Source organism: Temnothorax longispinosus, chromosome 4 (assembly GCF_030848805.1).
Source record: "Temnothorax longispinosus isolate EJ_2023e chromosome 4, Tlon_JGU_v1, whole genome shotgun sequence".
Classification (NCBI taxonomy): domain Eukaryota; kingdom Metazoa; phylum Arthropoda; class Insecta; order Hymenoptera; family Formicidae; genus Temnothorax; species Temnothorax longispinosus.
In genome coordinates this window covers 2,053,560-2,070,101 of record NC_092361.1, presented here as the reverse complement: position 1 = coordinate 2,070,101, position 16,542 = coordinate 2,053,560, and the positions used below count along the sequence as shown (strand labels likewise).

The window sequence follows — 16,542 nt, the reverse complement described above, 5'->3', positions numbered from 1 at the left end:
GCCGCCGCCCGCGAATACGGCTTTCGGTTCTTCCTCACGTTCGGGTGAAGCAGACGCAGAAATAGAAAATGTAGTCGTTTTGTAGTTTTGTTGGATGTTCCGAAATAAGTGAACTCATACGCCAACCGTGTACCAAAAATTAAATAATTATAATATAATATAATATAAATTTGCAAGCCTGCCAGAAAATATTAAATAAACGATATTTATCAAAATATACTATAAAATCGTCAACTACAATGCAGACAGATGTTTCTCATGAATTCTTTCAGATTTTTTAAAAATACTTCAAGGTAGGGAAAAATAGCGTCGAGCGTGACAGACCCACGTATACACTCCGAGGGTGCAAAAAAAAACGTATACAGACGGAGGATTAATAATACAGATTAATTATAAGAGATAACGAATAATTTAATGACAAGGAAAGGGCGGAATTTCTTTCATGACACATCGTCGAACTTATTTCCAAGATAAATTAATAAATTAAAGACTGCGGCAGCTCTCTATACGGGAGAAGAATGCGAACATTGAATAGACCGCTATAATAATTTCAAGAATTAATTTCGATTGGGACGCAGATGACCGACAAAGCTCGTCGGTTGACCCGTTAATTGTAGCTTGTCATCATGTTTTTATGTACGAATAGATCATTCATTGAATAGATATTCAATGTTAGATTCTTAGAATCTCTTTCCGTAACGTTAACTGTAACTATAAACCGCCGTTAATCAAGTCTACGTATGTGTTTCAGGTGATTACTAACGGTCTCAAGTGCGACTCGGACGACGTCGACGGTTTGACAAACGGTGAGTCACTAGAACTGTAACGCTCTCCCTTCTTTTTTTCCTCTTCTTCCTCATTCATTCCTTCGCAAAGAGCCGCAATCAACGATGACGACCGCACGAGATTAGGTTCATCCGATACACTCGGCGGTACCTTGGTTTCATTGACGAAATCCCATCACATAAAGAAGTCACAATGAGATAATTCAGGACTGTACGAAAGTTTCGATCTTCCTTTTCAATATTTAATTTATATTAATTAAAAGGTACTGTGTTGAATTTACTTTGAGCGTTACTATCAATTTATTTGAAATATTCTTATTTGTCGAAGATTTGCATTAAATAATTATTGCATAATTGTTTCCTTATTAGGTTGGGAATAAATTCGAGTAAAGTATAAATTATTTTGAACCTATTTGTTAATATATGTATATATAACTTGTAATCTTTTTTAATGAAGAACACGTTAAGTAATGAAGTTTCGTCTGTAGACTTCTGTGATTGATTTCTTTTAATTACTTAAGCACGATGACTTTCACAATTTAATATGTGGGGGGTTCACACTGACTCTATGCTATTTTTACGTCAGTGTTAAGTACTTTGTGAAACTAGTGTCTCTCTCTTTAGAAGAAGTCTTAACAGCGAAATGTGTAAGTTGCATATATCGAAAGAACGCGCAATTTTATAAGGGAGAAACATCGTGACGTTCGTGCATTACTCATTATCGTTCTAATTGGAGCCTAATGTTCGAGACGTTTCACACTCGTTGAAAATTTACGATTCTGGTTTTTACAACTCCGGCTGTAATTTACAGTGCGATTTTCCCCTCGTAAATCAAGTGCGCCACGTATCGGCGTTTTTATTATATGACACGCTTATACGACACGCGTGTACCTAATTGCACCGCGTTAATTGTGTTTTTATAATGTTTTCATAAAAATCACAGCTGCTCCATCGATAATTGCTTCGCTCAGAATACTGCTCCGATCGCAAACTTATCCCTTATTCCAAAATATTTCCATGTTATATTTATTTGGTCTTTGTGGATCAAAGGAGAATTATTTTCAACGAAAATATTTATTTCTCTCCGAATCTCAATACATTTTGTCTTTTTCTATTCATTTAATTCTAAGTTAAATTTTTATTGTTCAGAATTAAACGTAATTATGTTATTTTACTGTGTCAGTGTGATATTTGTTTTACGTTAGGAACAAATTGTAATTGAAAACTAAAAAAGTATCGCAAACATTAAAACCCGAATCTGAAAAAAATTTCTTATCTTCTAAACATTATCGTATGAAAAGAAAATATCGAGTATTTCTATCTTCGCTTTATATTTCATAATTTACAGTAACATAGGCTTTTCACAATGCCTCTAATATATCAATTTTTTTATAATTAAAGAGTAATATTTTCAAAAAATTATTTATTAAATTTTTCCAAAAAATGTCTGATTGTAACCACTGCTCCAGAGACAACCACAAAGTCAAATGTGTCAAAGACAGATGCGTGTTAATCTGTCTACAAATTATCCCGTCGTACATCTAAACTCCCGAGATTATTTGGAGCACAGAACACGGCCCCGGGGATAACTCGCGCTTTATATAGCACACGATTTTCTCGGATAAGATAATACGGAACCGGGCCGAGGGTTTCATTGAAGATTCTCGAGATGCCGCGGAGGAGAAAGCGCATTTTTTCTCATGACGTAATCACCGTCGTCCTCGTCCTCGTCCTCGACGAGGGTTGCGACGGCCCTGACTTTGCCCTTCGGTCACTATCATTCCGGGCGAGTGCGAGCGTACGAGAGAGCGCCGCCGCGTGTGTCTGCAACGCTGATGATCCCGGCCGCATTTTCTCACGCTACTTCAGCTGCTCCTTGCCGGCGCGGTGCAATGATCTCCCTTCCGCGGCCGCACATCTGCCTGAAAATTATGTTCCGAGGCTGATGGCTTATACGCGCGCGTCTCATCTCCCCTTTCGTCCCGTCTCTCGTCTCTCCGGTACGCGACTCGTTAATTCCGCCGCGTCATCCTCGAACAGGACACTCCCCCGACTCCTCTCGGTCCCGAGATTAATCCCTTCGGACACACTTCGGAAGGTTTGAATGACCCCGCACCGTATAATTTTCTTATCGCATGCACATCGTTCGCGTAATGCCGACAAGCTTCATTTAATTTTCAAGTAATATAAATCGCGTGAATAAAATTATTCCCCGATTTCGAGATTTGAATAAATAACAAAGTGTCACTTATTATTTAATTTTAAATTTGAAATTTAGCTACTGTGCAACTTTCGACTTTAAGGAACGAAGGAGAAACGTGCCGTTCGTTTTAAATTACGGACGCTGTAGCAATGTCTCGTGAATATTATTCAAGGATAGTGATTATAGAGAAACTTCTCCATTATTTATTTTATAACAGGCTTCTTTCGTTGGATGTTTTTTTCTACTTTTATCTTTTATTCGTCACAGTCTTTTTGTGAATTATTATATCAACTTTAAAGTGTGTCCGCGTTAATTCATTGTCGCGCAGCGCTTTTATTGGTATAGGTTCGTTTTTTTTCTTTGCGGAGCTTTGTTTAACATGGAAACCAATTGCGTGTAGCGATAAAAGTTAGGTAAGCTCGGTGAAAGTAGGAAGGAGGAAGAGAACAGGAGGATACAACGAATCTCGCGGATTCGTATCGCGTCGCGGATTATTAGATCATTATATCATCTTTGATTTAGTCCGCGGTCGAAACTACGTAACGTAACACGCGATCGAAAGCGCCCGCGTTGTTGACGGGTCTAATATAATCTTTCTCCGCCAGGATTCAAGGATAACAGTAATTGCCGCTGCGCGATGCGCGATACGCGTATAGTTTCGTAATTAGATTTTAATTGTTAATGAATAATTAGCGATTATACCGTAACTGCGATTACGGCCTTAATGATTACGACTTCGACCGCCGCTGCCGCGCGGTTTCTCTCGAGTTTAGAGCCCCTTCGAAATCTATTAAACGAGCTCATTTAACGAGAGAAGCCATTTTTTTGTAATAGGTTTTTAAGATCCTCGTTTAATCGCTCTCTATTGTCGTTTATCATCTCGCCTTTTTCAATACTCGTTATTGCATTTTTTTTTCTCACCGAGTTATTCACGCGATCTAAATTTCACTAAATAATTCATGATGAAATAATAGAAACGTCATCGTTTATTTAAACTCATATAGTGGATTTATTCCCTTACAGAAATCTAATACTGTAAGTGATTATTTGGCTAGTTAATTACTTATTTTGAATGTTAGAGCATTAAAAACAGTGCTTTTAATACTAAAAATAAGTAATTAATTACTAGCTAGATAATCACAGTATTAAATTTCTGTAAGGGTTGCGAAAGCTCTAATATATATATGTTTAATTTACCGAATCGTTTAACAAACGATTAAGCGTTAAATATTGAAAGATTTAGCGATTGCGGGGAAAAATTATTTCCTTGAGATCAAATCGATCGCGGAGCCTATCAATAAGTTTAGGATGGGCAGACATATACGCGGATAAAATTTTATAGCTTCAGTGCTTTATAGCTTCGTAAATTCTCTGATGTTGGTTCGCGTTTAGATTCCGAGATCGCGTGCCGTCATCGAGATCGAAAGTGAGAGTTACAGTTTTTGTTTATCGAGAGATCGAGGAAAGTGTCGTTGTGGAGGATATTTCGCGCGGCAGTAAACTTTCGATTTGGATCTCGCAAACGCTCGTCATTATCCCGCGCACGCGCCCGTGCACGTTCCACGACGTCTCGCTTCGGGATAAGCGGCCGCGAAGGCTGTAAAACACGCTTCGGTCCGCACGCGATTAACGGCGTCGCGCCTCGCCTCGCCGGACGTCCCGGGCGCGAAATTCACTTTCCGCTCGTAAAATCCAACAATCCGGATCCGGTCCGGATCCTCGCGCGACGACAAGGGCCGCCCACGTCGAGAGAGCGCATTACCGCATCACTTACAGATGGCCCGCTGCGGCTGCTGCTAGATCCGTTGAATAGAATAAAACTGACGGTTCGGGAAAGCTCGAGCTGCCCGGAATGTCTCTTCTTAAAAGTGAAACTTTACTAGTTCTTGTAAAACAATATAATTTCTCAGCGAGTTCTGCTTTGACTAAATATTTTTCTCGTACTGTAAATCACAGCACATTTGCTGGAAATAATTTGAACGGTCGATAATTATATTGCGAATTTGACGTCTTACGAGCTTTTGAATTTTTCTTTGAAATTGTATTGTCCTCCTTTTCTAAGATCATCGTATTTTTATTTCTATATATCTTATTTCATTTCTGCATCCCTGAAATCTTTTGAAACTGAGTCCCTTGAGATTTTGTTCAGAGCCTTCTAATCCGCGGATCTTTCGATTGTGTCCTCTTTATATCCTATCCTGAGAGATGAAGTATACAAATTTACGTGCTCAGGCATTTACGTCTAAAAAAAGTAAAACGACTTTTGAATTCCGAGAAACACGAAGGTGGAGATATTGATTTTTTATTTTTATTTGATAAAGCTACGTAGATTAATGAGTGTTAGATAAATCATGGTAATTTATCTACTTGTAAGATCTTATTAATTTGTAGTTACGGGTTACGGCACGTATTGTGCAACTCGTTTAGTCGAGTCGGAACATAATAGCGCATGTGAATAGAAGAATTATATATTCACCGTATGATTATATGTGCGGCCGATCGAAATACCATTTCTGTCGAAGTGCAATAAGGTGGTAAATATGACACGTGCGGATCTTATATAATCCCGTTATCCCGTTACCTGCATGCACTTTCTTCGGCTTTGCATTATCAGTTTCTTTTCAGTTCCGCGTATGAAGTATGAATGGCGACAAAAGAACGTTTCACGAAGCACAATGCATGCCACTTTTCACGATTCTTTTCTCGAGGCATTTGATCGATATCTTTCAGTTTTCGAGATTCTGCTAACATTTATCAAAATCCAGACCTGCTAGGTAGACAATATTAATTTTAATTTATTTTAACTAATGGACATATTGTAATAAAAATTGATATACTTAATTGCGTGATATAGATAATATTATTATTCTTTAAATCATGCAAACATAAATAATTAATATGTATTGTGTTTGATTTTTTCTACTCGCTGGTATTTAAGAAAAGCTTATCGATAGCCTAAATAAAGGGCGGAAGTTCTGGCGTCAATTGGGACTTTCATTTACGCTCATAAGAAATTTTTATCTCTAAAAGCATACGGCGCATCTTTGGTGGACCTCATATTTCCGATTCTGTATAAGTATTAAGCTAACTTATACAGCAATCTGTCGTAAATTGAATCGGGATCAGTGATATTTCCCATGCGAGGCTGACGATGCGCGACGCGTAAGTAGTCGCGTAACGGGCTTCCGATTGTCATGCACAACGTCATCCTTCTGTGCATCATGCTTCGATGAACTTGATTCAAACGCTGTTCGATGAAAATACGCGAATACCCGCAGCGCCATAAATCGAAGCGCCATAAATAAAAAATGACGTACGTTAGTAATTTACGTGATGTATAGGCGCAGCACGTGATGTGGAACAATCAATCAACTTTTTATCAGTTAAATAAGTTATATCGCGTGTTTTATATATGGTGGAAATTGGTGTCGCTGAAACACGAAGTTTCAACTTGGATTTTATAAAAGTAGTGGACAAAAAATTTGTCGCGTTTTTCACTAAAAGTATTATATTACTTTTACTACTAGCTATTAATGTAAACACGATGACGCGAAATATCGCAGCTATCATATAAAGTAATTTGTAATCTCCGAGATGTAATCTCCGAGAAAGTTCCTACAGCGTGTGATTTGAATATATTTTAGCACTCGAGAAAGATATAAAAAGATGAGATATATACTTTCCGTCATTCATCGTCAATGATTACGTGCGCTCGTATCTAATTGTTAAGGCTCGAATACTCTCTTATCTCGGTGCTGCACACTTATATCTACTCTAATGATGCGTTGCATACTGTATATTATACGTACGCGTTGCCCGGCTTATCTCGTGCTTTCAAAAATTCGGATCAATGCACCGTCGCGGCGAGTCAATGACTCTGCGAATAAATAAACAGAGTAGAATAACATCCGAGTGAATAACCGGCTAAGAAATGACAATATCCAATTTTTTTTCAATAAACGGAAATAGCGTTTTCTCCTCTGCACGCGTAGTACTTTTATCGAGAATTTTTTTATAACGTCGCGTCGTCATGAAGAAAGAGAAGAATTAATTAACCTAACGATAAAGTTAATAAATTTAATTTAATTTGGATATCTTTATCGAGCGGGTGTAACTTGTGTGTGAGAGATTATTTAATTAAATATCGTGTGACCTCTTCCTAATGGTACCTGTCACCGGATTTCCATAAAATTGCGTGTGCAGCCCGCGCGATGATGCACGCAAACGAAACGTTCGCTTACTTTCGCGACCTCGTTTCGCGACTCGATCGAACATTTCATCGGACGGCTCGAAATAAATTTGCTCATTTTTTTTCCCGTACGAATGTAACGCGAGAAACATCCGACATTTCGCACTCGCGATTTTCACGAGGAATTTGCAAGTACATCGCAATGCTCCAATTAGTTACGTTCGCACGTGTATTTCTGTCAATCCTTGTCTACAAAAAATTAATATTAATACATCTATATGTGGATATTATTAATCTTGTTTTTAATTAATATTACGTCATAATATTTTCATCGATATAAACGATAAAATTCGAAAATCTATATTTAAATACATCGATCGAATAGCATTATTTTAGCTTTTCAATTTGACTGGCGATTTCATATCTGGACGATTACGTAGAAATGACATGTATATTAATCTATTGGCCCGTGGTATCTTGAACAAACAATGATAAGTAACGAACGACACGTGTATCTAGCGTACTGTCGAATCGTATTTGGACTGTTGGAACGAGGAGCGAATTTTTTAAAGCGCCTATCGAAGAAAATCGCGACGCGAACATCCGACAGCAAACGGATTCTCGTGGCGCGATTCCTTAGCGTGAAGCTGCGATTTCGACACGGTACGATTTTTATCTATAAAAACGCGTTGCGTCCACTCCCGCAAAGGGAACGGAAGTAGAACGAACACGCAAGACGAACATCACGGTAAATGTCCTCGTAATCATTTCTTCAACCCTTTTCCTAATTTTTTTTATTTATTTGTAACAATCTATATTTATTAATATTAATGAATATCAGAAATTATTTGATTGTTAACCGTTGCCTTCTAAAGGTTGATATAACGAAAGGGTTGAAACCCTCGACTCGGATCAATTGGAACGGAAACGTATTGTTTGTTTCACCTTGAGCTACCATTCTATTCGCGCGCGGCTCCCTTATCTCATTAACGCGGCTATATCGACGAAGCCCTACAAAAATATATAGAACCTCTCTTTGATACTCACGTACTGAGGAAGCATCTCAGTCGCGATACCACGACGATGTGCGAGCAGGGCAGCTCGGTGAGAGCGAGAATAGCGTTGTTGGAGGGTGAATACTTGTTAAACACAGGCTACACTTTTGCCAATCTTGGGAATAATCGTGCGTGCATCGGTCGAGTCGTTGTTCTGTCAGAAAGAAAACAATTCACAAAATATCGCTTCATCTAATCTTCAATTATATAGATTATAGATAGATCAACGCAGAAGTGTTTGCCTCTCTTCGATCATTCCAAGACGTCGAAAAATGTTTTTTAATTAAAATTTTGTAACGTGACATAGTTAAATTAACGCTGCAATTTTATAGTGAGGTTCAAAAACCGAGTGAAATTGCTCGACTTTATTCACGCGATTATTTCTGTTATAAACGAAATTTAGTAACAAGTCTATAGTTCACTTTTCCAATAGCTCGAGAAAGTTGAACATTATTTATTCAATTTACAATATAATGTTAGAGTCGATTTCAAGGTTTGTTCTCTCGGATTCTTGAAAAAGTGAAACAATTTCTTGTGCGAAGATTGAAGATTTACTAGAGTATCCTCGATATCTCGATGTTTGTCATTTTCACGCAAATACGATATGCCGCTTGAGTCTTGAATTCAAAGGGATTGTGATGTTTTTTTAGGAAGAAAAATGGCACCGGTTCTGGGCGTACCGCCTCCGCCACCACCGGCTCCTCACATGGGACCAGACGGCCTGATCTTGCCGAGAAAACCATACAATCCTTGCCTTATCTCCACTAATCATAAGGATCTTCACAGGGAGTTACTTTTCAATCAGAAAATGTAAGTTGAATTGCTTCTTCGTTACAACGCGAAATTACTTCGGGAAAATAATATTTTTACAATGTGCGTCTAGTAGAGATAAATTATAGTTTCTTTAAGTTTGATAAACAATTCTTTATTTGATCTAAATATAACAACATAAAACGACTAGAAACTAGAAATTTAAACTAGAAACACTTCATCTTGCTGTTCCTCTTCTGCCAGAATTAATCTCTTGTAGGATGTTTTAAATTTCTTTTCTTAAGATTTTTTTATATAAAAAATGTTCTCTTAATAAGTTCATTATCTAAAGTTTCTCCGAATGTTTTTATAATTTCATTAATTCTCCAACGCTGAGTTCTTTACGGCGAGAGGTTCTTCGTTCACCAGGCAGACCAGTTTCTTTTATCCGGTCTGCGGTGAGGCCGGAATTTCGAATGAGCGATTCCTCCCTAAAGTAAATATTTTACCGCTTCTCCGCCGCTCCGCGCGCGCGCGCGCATTCGGAATTTAATTAATACATTAATTAATACACCGCGAGGGAGATAATATTCGCGATGAAAATGGAAAGCCGATTAGCCGCGTGTAAAAACTTCCTGATGAAAGCTGGCACTTCTGTGCAACGAATTTTTTTTATCGCGCGCGCGAATCCGAGCGTGATCAGAATTGAGTATCGCGCGGACTATATCCGAGTTTTGCGCCTCGTGTAATATTATTTCTCGCGCGATTACGTATACTTACTTTCGATCGCGGTCAATCGAGATAGAATCAAAATATGTTTTTCACGTTAATTCCCCTGTTTACGTCTAATCAGTACGCGACCGCGCGCTCGACACACCTGCGATTCGTTCACGCTTCGATGGAATTAAACGGTTCACGCTTACCGACTTTTACCTTGGCACGTAATTCACGCCAATTCGCGTGGTGTTTTTTTTTTTACTTGCGATCGAGACAACGTAATCTTACGGCGCGTTCCTATCTCGTTCGCAAAATCTGCGTATCCTTATTTCTATACGCATGCAAAAATATTTATGTATTTTTGTTTACTCAAGAACTTGTAAAATTTTTATTTCGTATATTCCATTTTCTTTTCGATATTGACATTTCTCTGAAACGTTTCAATTCTTATATTCGTTGGAGATCAATGTTATATAATTGTAGTAGCGAAAGCTGTGATTTTTTTTTAATCAGGAAAGATTACCTCATTAAATACACGCTTCTTTGTCTTTCTGCAGTGGCAAGAACGTCTTGAACCAGAAGAGCGAGCTGCAACGTGCCCTGGAGAAGCAAAGGGAAGCCGCGTCGAGAAGAGAGGCTGAGAGGATCCGTGAGGAAAGTTACAAGGACGATCCTAGGACTGCCTTGCAAAGGGCGATCGAGCAGAGAGCGAGACACATTCAACTGACGGTAATCTGAGATAACGCCCAATTAGCCGATCTTTAAAATTATATCCTTGGGTTTCAGATCCTGAAACCCGAACCCTTCCATCTTCAAAATCCTCGAAAGAGACTGTTCAGTTTTTGAATCTCCGCATTCTAGGAGAAACCGTTCAAGCATAATCCTAATCCTCGAAGATCATCGATCGTTCGACGTCTTATAGCTCTCTTCTAGAATCCTTAAACTCTGAGATCTTTGGATCGCCAGATATCTGTGATTACGAGTTCCGTTCTATCGCAAAATTGCAGAAGACGTTCGCGCGTAAATATAACAATGTAGTTCGTTTTTTTGTTCCTGTATTCTTGAGACTCGCGATTGAGCCGTGCAAAACTAAGTTATCAGATTAAACTCTGCACCTTTCTGGCCTAGAAATCTAAATCTTCTGATCTAAAATCAACTGGTTTCTTTAAAAGAGATGGATTTTTTGCAGCAGGGGCAATCGCGGTCGATGACGGAGCCGCCGAGCAACCTCCTGATAACAGCGAGGGCGAAGCTGAGGCCCCGCACCGAGTCCCAGTGAAGCCGGTGAAGATCGAAGGTCGCGCAACCCGCGAAGTGATGTCGCGCCCGGGGTGAAGAGAATGATTCGCTCGGGCGGCTCAGAATTTCACCCTTGGCCACCTTATCGATTGCAATCAGTGTACATACGCATAACCCGATAAGATTTCCTTGGCACGAACATTTATTAACGGCGTCACTTGGCGCGTCGAGAGGCGTGTGTCGCTTAAGTGTGTGACGTTACAGTCTTAAATAGGCGTTAAGATAACACGATGAAATGTAAGCGCGCATTTGATCGCTATCATGAGCAGGGAGAGGATGTGGATCTCTGGGATCTATCTCGAGTAACGTCTCGCGGACATTTAGCACCGCCACGTCGCCGCGCCAATCCCGCGCCGTAAAATCATTCCCAAACAACACGAAGGACCAAACGACGTGTCTCGAAGATTAGGTCTATCTTTACGACGCGTCGGTTTAGGCGCCGTAAATTATGGTGTCGTTTGCGTATTGCCCTGGATCAAGCAGCGCGCAAGTTGTTCTCGTAAAACGCATTACATATATCTGGTATCTCGACGTACAATACAATCAGCAACCAACCACGTGTCTTCGTTTAATAATAGATCAGCGTGTGCCGAGCTTAGTTTGACGACCAATTAGTACGTCGACGCGATAACGTTATTATATACGATTAATTATCGTAAATGCGGTAATTATGTTGTATTGTACGCGCGAACGCGTCGACTTGAATATAATAACCGATGTATTTTTTCTTACGAGGACGGACATTTCGTCGCGAAGGTATCGGCGGCGTGATAGTAACAGTAGAACAGATCGACAATAGATAGTAGACGGCGAGATAACGCGAAAGAATTTATTCGTGGACGATGTTTGTCGGTTACTTAAATGGGAAACTATCTCTGCTGCGAGCCTTTGATCTTAAGCGATATGTAACGTTCTCTTTAATTTGATAACGTTCAAAATTACTTCGTAAAAATCGCCGACTGCGAGTATTTCCCAAGGATCTCGAGGCATTCGTCTGCATAATGATGATAAAATCTATTCCTTCGTTACAAGTAAAATAATACCGCTCTGCACCGTTTAGGATTAATCGCTCGAGCACGAGTCATGAATCGCGAATGTCCGGGCATTCGCGATAAGTATCCGTGCCTCTGGACTAGTTCTCTTCGTGCTGAAGACGACGATCCCTTCCCTTTCCTCTCAGAAATCACGACAGTGGTTCCCACGATCTTCGACGCGATTTCGGGCACGTAGAAAGAGTGTATTTTGTACGAAGCTTAGATCGCCGGTGGCATTACTTCGTCCTCCGCATTCTCACTAAATACATCATATGAATAAATGAACATATTCGCGATAAATGTATAGAGACGAATTCCGCGAAAATACGTGGAACTAATCGCACTTGCCGTTAAAGTTTCCGATTTGTCGCGGTGACTTCTGATGTCGCGAGTCAGTACAGCTATAACGACGGATCGTTTAAAACTTATTTCCAAGTAATCTTATGCGAATTGAACAAAATTACATCGTTACGATTATACGGAAGTGATGCCACTGGAAGTAATAGTAGTTTCCGCTAGGAAACGAGAGACAAACAAGTCAGAACTCCGCGGGACCATGTGTTCTTCGTTACACGGCAGTAAAAGAAATCCGACGTCTGCCTTGCATAGTAACAATTATTATTAATCGTATTTAAGTATCGAATCGACGTTAATATTAACTGTATTTCGTGGCTCATTATGTTTGACGAATCCTGCGAAGGTGCGCAGCATCTTAGGTCGAAAATAATGTAAGCCGTTAAGTTTGTTACAACTTTAATTTACCAACCGATCCATGAAAATCTTATAATATATATAACTCGCGCTTAAGTGCGTAAGGAATTATATCCAACTAATAGAGGAGCCACAAATGGAGGATACTTTCGTTTCTTTTTTGTACAGTTGTCGTATGTATGTATAGGCTAAACTCTATGTTTTAATATAAACTTAATCACGATATTCAGGACCTTAAGAGAGATCATCACAATGATAAAATCTCGGATTCCAAATATATTTTATTCAACACTAAACATCAACCCCATCATTTCCATTCCAACGTGTAAGAAACCAGTAATAAAAAAAAAGGTTGCGAGAAATATAACAGCGAATATAGATCTTTTTCTCGAAGTATAGATGCCTGTAGAAATAAAAGAAAGAAAAGTCGAAAGAGATGTGTCACTAAACGACACGGAAACACCTGCGGACCTATTCTATAACTCTTAACGACAGTTTTTTATCATTATATTGTCGTTGCGCAGATTTTTTACTATATATAATATCTGTGCAACGCAAATATAACGACAACGAAACGTTAAGAACTACAGAATAGGCCCACTGATGTTTGATAGATGTTACCGGGTACGTTTTTATCGTTTACGTCGAAACTCGCACTGTCGCTGCGATACTTCTTCACGATCGAGAAAAAAAATAAAGCTACGGATAGTACATCACACTCAGAAATGCCAAGTTACTAACGTATTGTAATAATTACTCTTACCGCATCGCACATTGCGGAACGCGATGCTTTTGACAAAGATGTTACATCGAGATTAAAATACATCTTGACATCCGTTGATAATTCACATAAAACAACGGCCGATTTAATAATCGTCACCGCGGGAAATTACTTCTTTACATGTGGGACGCAGAACGAGTGTATGCTCGAACTGAGCGGTGTAACAGCCCTTGACGTCGACCAACGGCGGATACGCTTCCACGGCACCTTTCTCGCAGAGATCCTTCAGCGCCATTTGGTACTTGGTGCAACCGACGCGGTCCAACCAGCGTTTACAAAAAGCCAAAGTACCTGAAACACGAATGTTCGAGCATTAAGATTACGCTGTTAATTATTATTTCTTTTAAACCAATCAAGTGTTCGTTGAGCTTCTTACCGAAATGCTTATTGATAGTATTAAGAAGTGACTTGCTGCTTTGCAGTCTCAATGGCACGAAACCGGCGTCGAAACTCTTCATGTAATGCGAACATTCCATGTCATCGTGAACTACGCCTCTACCGGTAGATCCGAAGGTTTCGATCGCGTAAAACTCGTTTTCCTCCATTCGAATCGCCTCGCCGCCTCTGACTATCGGCACCGTTTTCCCAGCGTGTATGCGATAAGGGGAGATCGAGTGGCCATTCAGATTCCTAATTGATTTCACCTACAAAAGATTCGATCTAATTAAATCTCTATTACTATCTGTAGTTTTAATATTGATTTTTATTATTAATTTTGTTTGAAATATTTTCACAATTACGTGTCGAATTGAAGCTTAGGAACTTGCGATTAAACCAGGAGTTTTATTTTCAAAGCTCGATTCACTAAAATCAACTAAGCAACTTACTATCAAAGATAACTGGATAATCATAAATCCAAATAAGAAAAAAATTAAACAACGGGATCGAGAGATACTTTGCATATATTGCGTTCTATATTTCATACCTGATACGTCTTGCCATCCAGTTCCACCTCGTACGATTCCATAACTTCCTGAATAGCAGCACCGACGTCGCACAATTGCACGTCGATACCGGCGGCCTTGATACCAGTATTGGTAGCATCACGGACAGCCTCAATCAGCTTGTCGTATTTAGGATTGAATGTCAAAGTGAACGCGCAGTCGATGATACGTCCGTTGATGTGAGTACCGAAGTCAATCTTGGTGACATCATCGTACTCGAGAACAGTCGGATCACCGGCATTTGGGGTGTAGTGGGCCGCGCAGTGGTTGCGGGAGCAACCGGTTGGAAACGCCAATCCAGCCAGGAGACCATCCTCCCCTATCAATTTCCGAGCGGTATCCTCTAGCTCGTTACAAATCTCTATCATAGTCATTCCCGGCTTGATCTGCGGAATTTATTAAAGAAATATATATTAAATCAATTAATATATATAATGAACGTATATTAATGTATATATTAAATTTATATTGCTCATGCAACATATATATCTCGATGTTTAGCCTAAGATAAGAATACGGTCAACGTGACGCTACAAATGCTTTGGAGCGTTCTTCTTCTCTTTCTTTCTTCATTGAAAGAAAAGAGAAGAGGAATGCTTCGAAGCATTTGTAGCGTCACATTGACCGTAGCCTTAATGTAACACATACTCGAGAATTGAGAACTTGCGTTTTCGCAACAACACACAGACTTTACATACCCATTTCATGATATGCTTTCTGGTTTGTCGATGCGCCTCGGCCGCCTGTCTGGCCTCGTTGTAAATATCATTGTGCATTCTGTCGAGGGCGCGCGCCTCCTCGCTTGTGAAGCGCATCTTTGCCATCCTGTCGTCTATCCCAGCGGATCCGTGAACCATTACTTGCCCCACGGGGAAATTACCGTCCGGGAATAATTCTGACACGGGAATGCTCGGCGGATCCGTCTGCTGTTTAATACCGCCCTTATCTTTGGGTTTGCGCTTCTTCTTCTTTTTCTTCTTGGCCTCCTCGTTCTCACCGTTGTTCTCGGTTACCTCTGTGGTACCTAAAAATTTCACCAAACAATTTGTCATTGTTATCGAGTCACAAACGTTGAAGCCTGTAGTTGTACTTATAAAAATATTAGAGGAACTAGAAACTGTAAGCGATACCTTCGGCCACTGCGTCGTCATCCTTAGCCTTCTCTTCTTCTCCTTCTGGCACATCTGCACTAGCTTCTCCAGCACCTGATGTACGAAAATATTTATTATCAATAAGATAAATAACGCAATGAGATCAAGAACGCAATTTCTTTTATGAAAGCTAGCATATATATATATATATATGAATTTTATGGAAGTCTTAATTTCATAAAATATGGAACTTCTAATTAAATGTAAGCTTAGAATCAAAGAAAGAGGATACAAAAACATTTTGGAGACATAAAATATGTATCTTTCTTCCTGCGAGACACAATGTTCCAATGTACTACTTCATATTCATCACTTTCAACTCACATGTTCAGACTGAAATACAATTCAATAACGATATGTGCGAGAGAATCAATTTTCACACAGCAATTACCAACGTCGTACATAAATACGAAATATTTCCACGTAATATCGCATTCGGAGAAGCGATTTCCGTGAGCTTTAAAACTTGACAAGATTATTGCTCCGTTTTAACGTTAAAAGCAACTCGATGAACCGACGTACTCGCATTATTATGTACGGAAGCGAAATGAGTTTGCGAGCGTTTAAGAAGGTTTAAAATCGTCTCGGTGGACTTCGCGACTGATTATATCGCGACACGATGAAGTAAATGCGTTTAATTAATGCGAGGGGCGCGAAAAACCGAGGCGTGACACCCGGGGAGCACGTCGGTTTGAGGAGGCAAACACTCGAACAGAACGTACCGGCCTTCTTCTTCTTTTTCTTCTTCTTCTTCTTCTTCGAGGCCTCTGCTGCCCCGGTCTTGTCCTCCCCGTCGACAATCTCGTCCTTCTCCTCGTCCACGAGTTTCTCGGCGGACTTGCCGACCTCGTCCAGCACGGCCGCCATTTTCGGGAGTGATGGCCAAACAACGCGGACTCCGCACTCCGCCAGGCCGCCAGCGG

The 16,542-nt window shown here is 39.9% G+C and overlaps 2 protein-coding genes across 3 annotated transcripts in view; one reads left to right on the top strand and one right to left on the bottom strand.

The window, feature by feature from the left end:
* LOC139811052 (uncharacterized) overlaps nt 1-12,966 on the top strand; it is a 38,705-nt gene extending 25,739 nt beyond the window's left edge. Inside the window, exons 3-6 of one of the 2 annotated variants that reach the window (XM_071775077.1) lie at nt 752-806; nt 8,883-9,042; nt 10,257-10,428; nt 10,892-12,966. In XM_071775077.1, the coding sequence (XP_071631178.1) occupies nt 752-806; nt 8,883-9,042; nt 10,257-10,428; nt 10,892-10,978 (474 nt within the window). In that variant the 3' untranslated portion in view covers nt 10,979-12,966. Of the gene's footprint in view, nt 1-751; nt 807-8,882; nt 9,043-10,256; nt 10,429-10,888 lie in introns of both variants that reach the window. The other variant, XM_071775076.1, reaches the window with a different exon arrangement.
* A 40-nt stretch (nt 12,967-13,006) lies between these two features.
* Und (methionyl aminopeptidase und) lies at nt 13,007-16,542 on the bottom strand. Its single transcript, XM_071775075.1, has 6 exons — nt 16,342-16,542; nt 15,599-15,673; nt 15,167-15,492; nt 14,450-14,854; nt 13,901-14,168; nt 13,007-13,815 (listed from the first exon to the last, which is right to left on the bottom strand). The coding sequence occupies exons 1-6, from the start codon at nt 16,484-16,486 to the stop codon at nt 13,610-13,612; spliced, it is 1,425 nt and encodes a 474-aa protein (XP_071631176.1). The 5' UTR covers nt 16,487-16,542; the 3' UTR covers nt 13,007-13,609.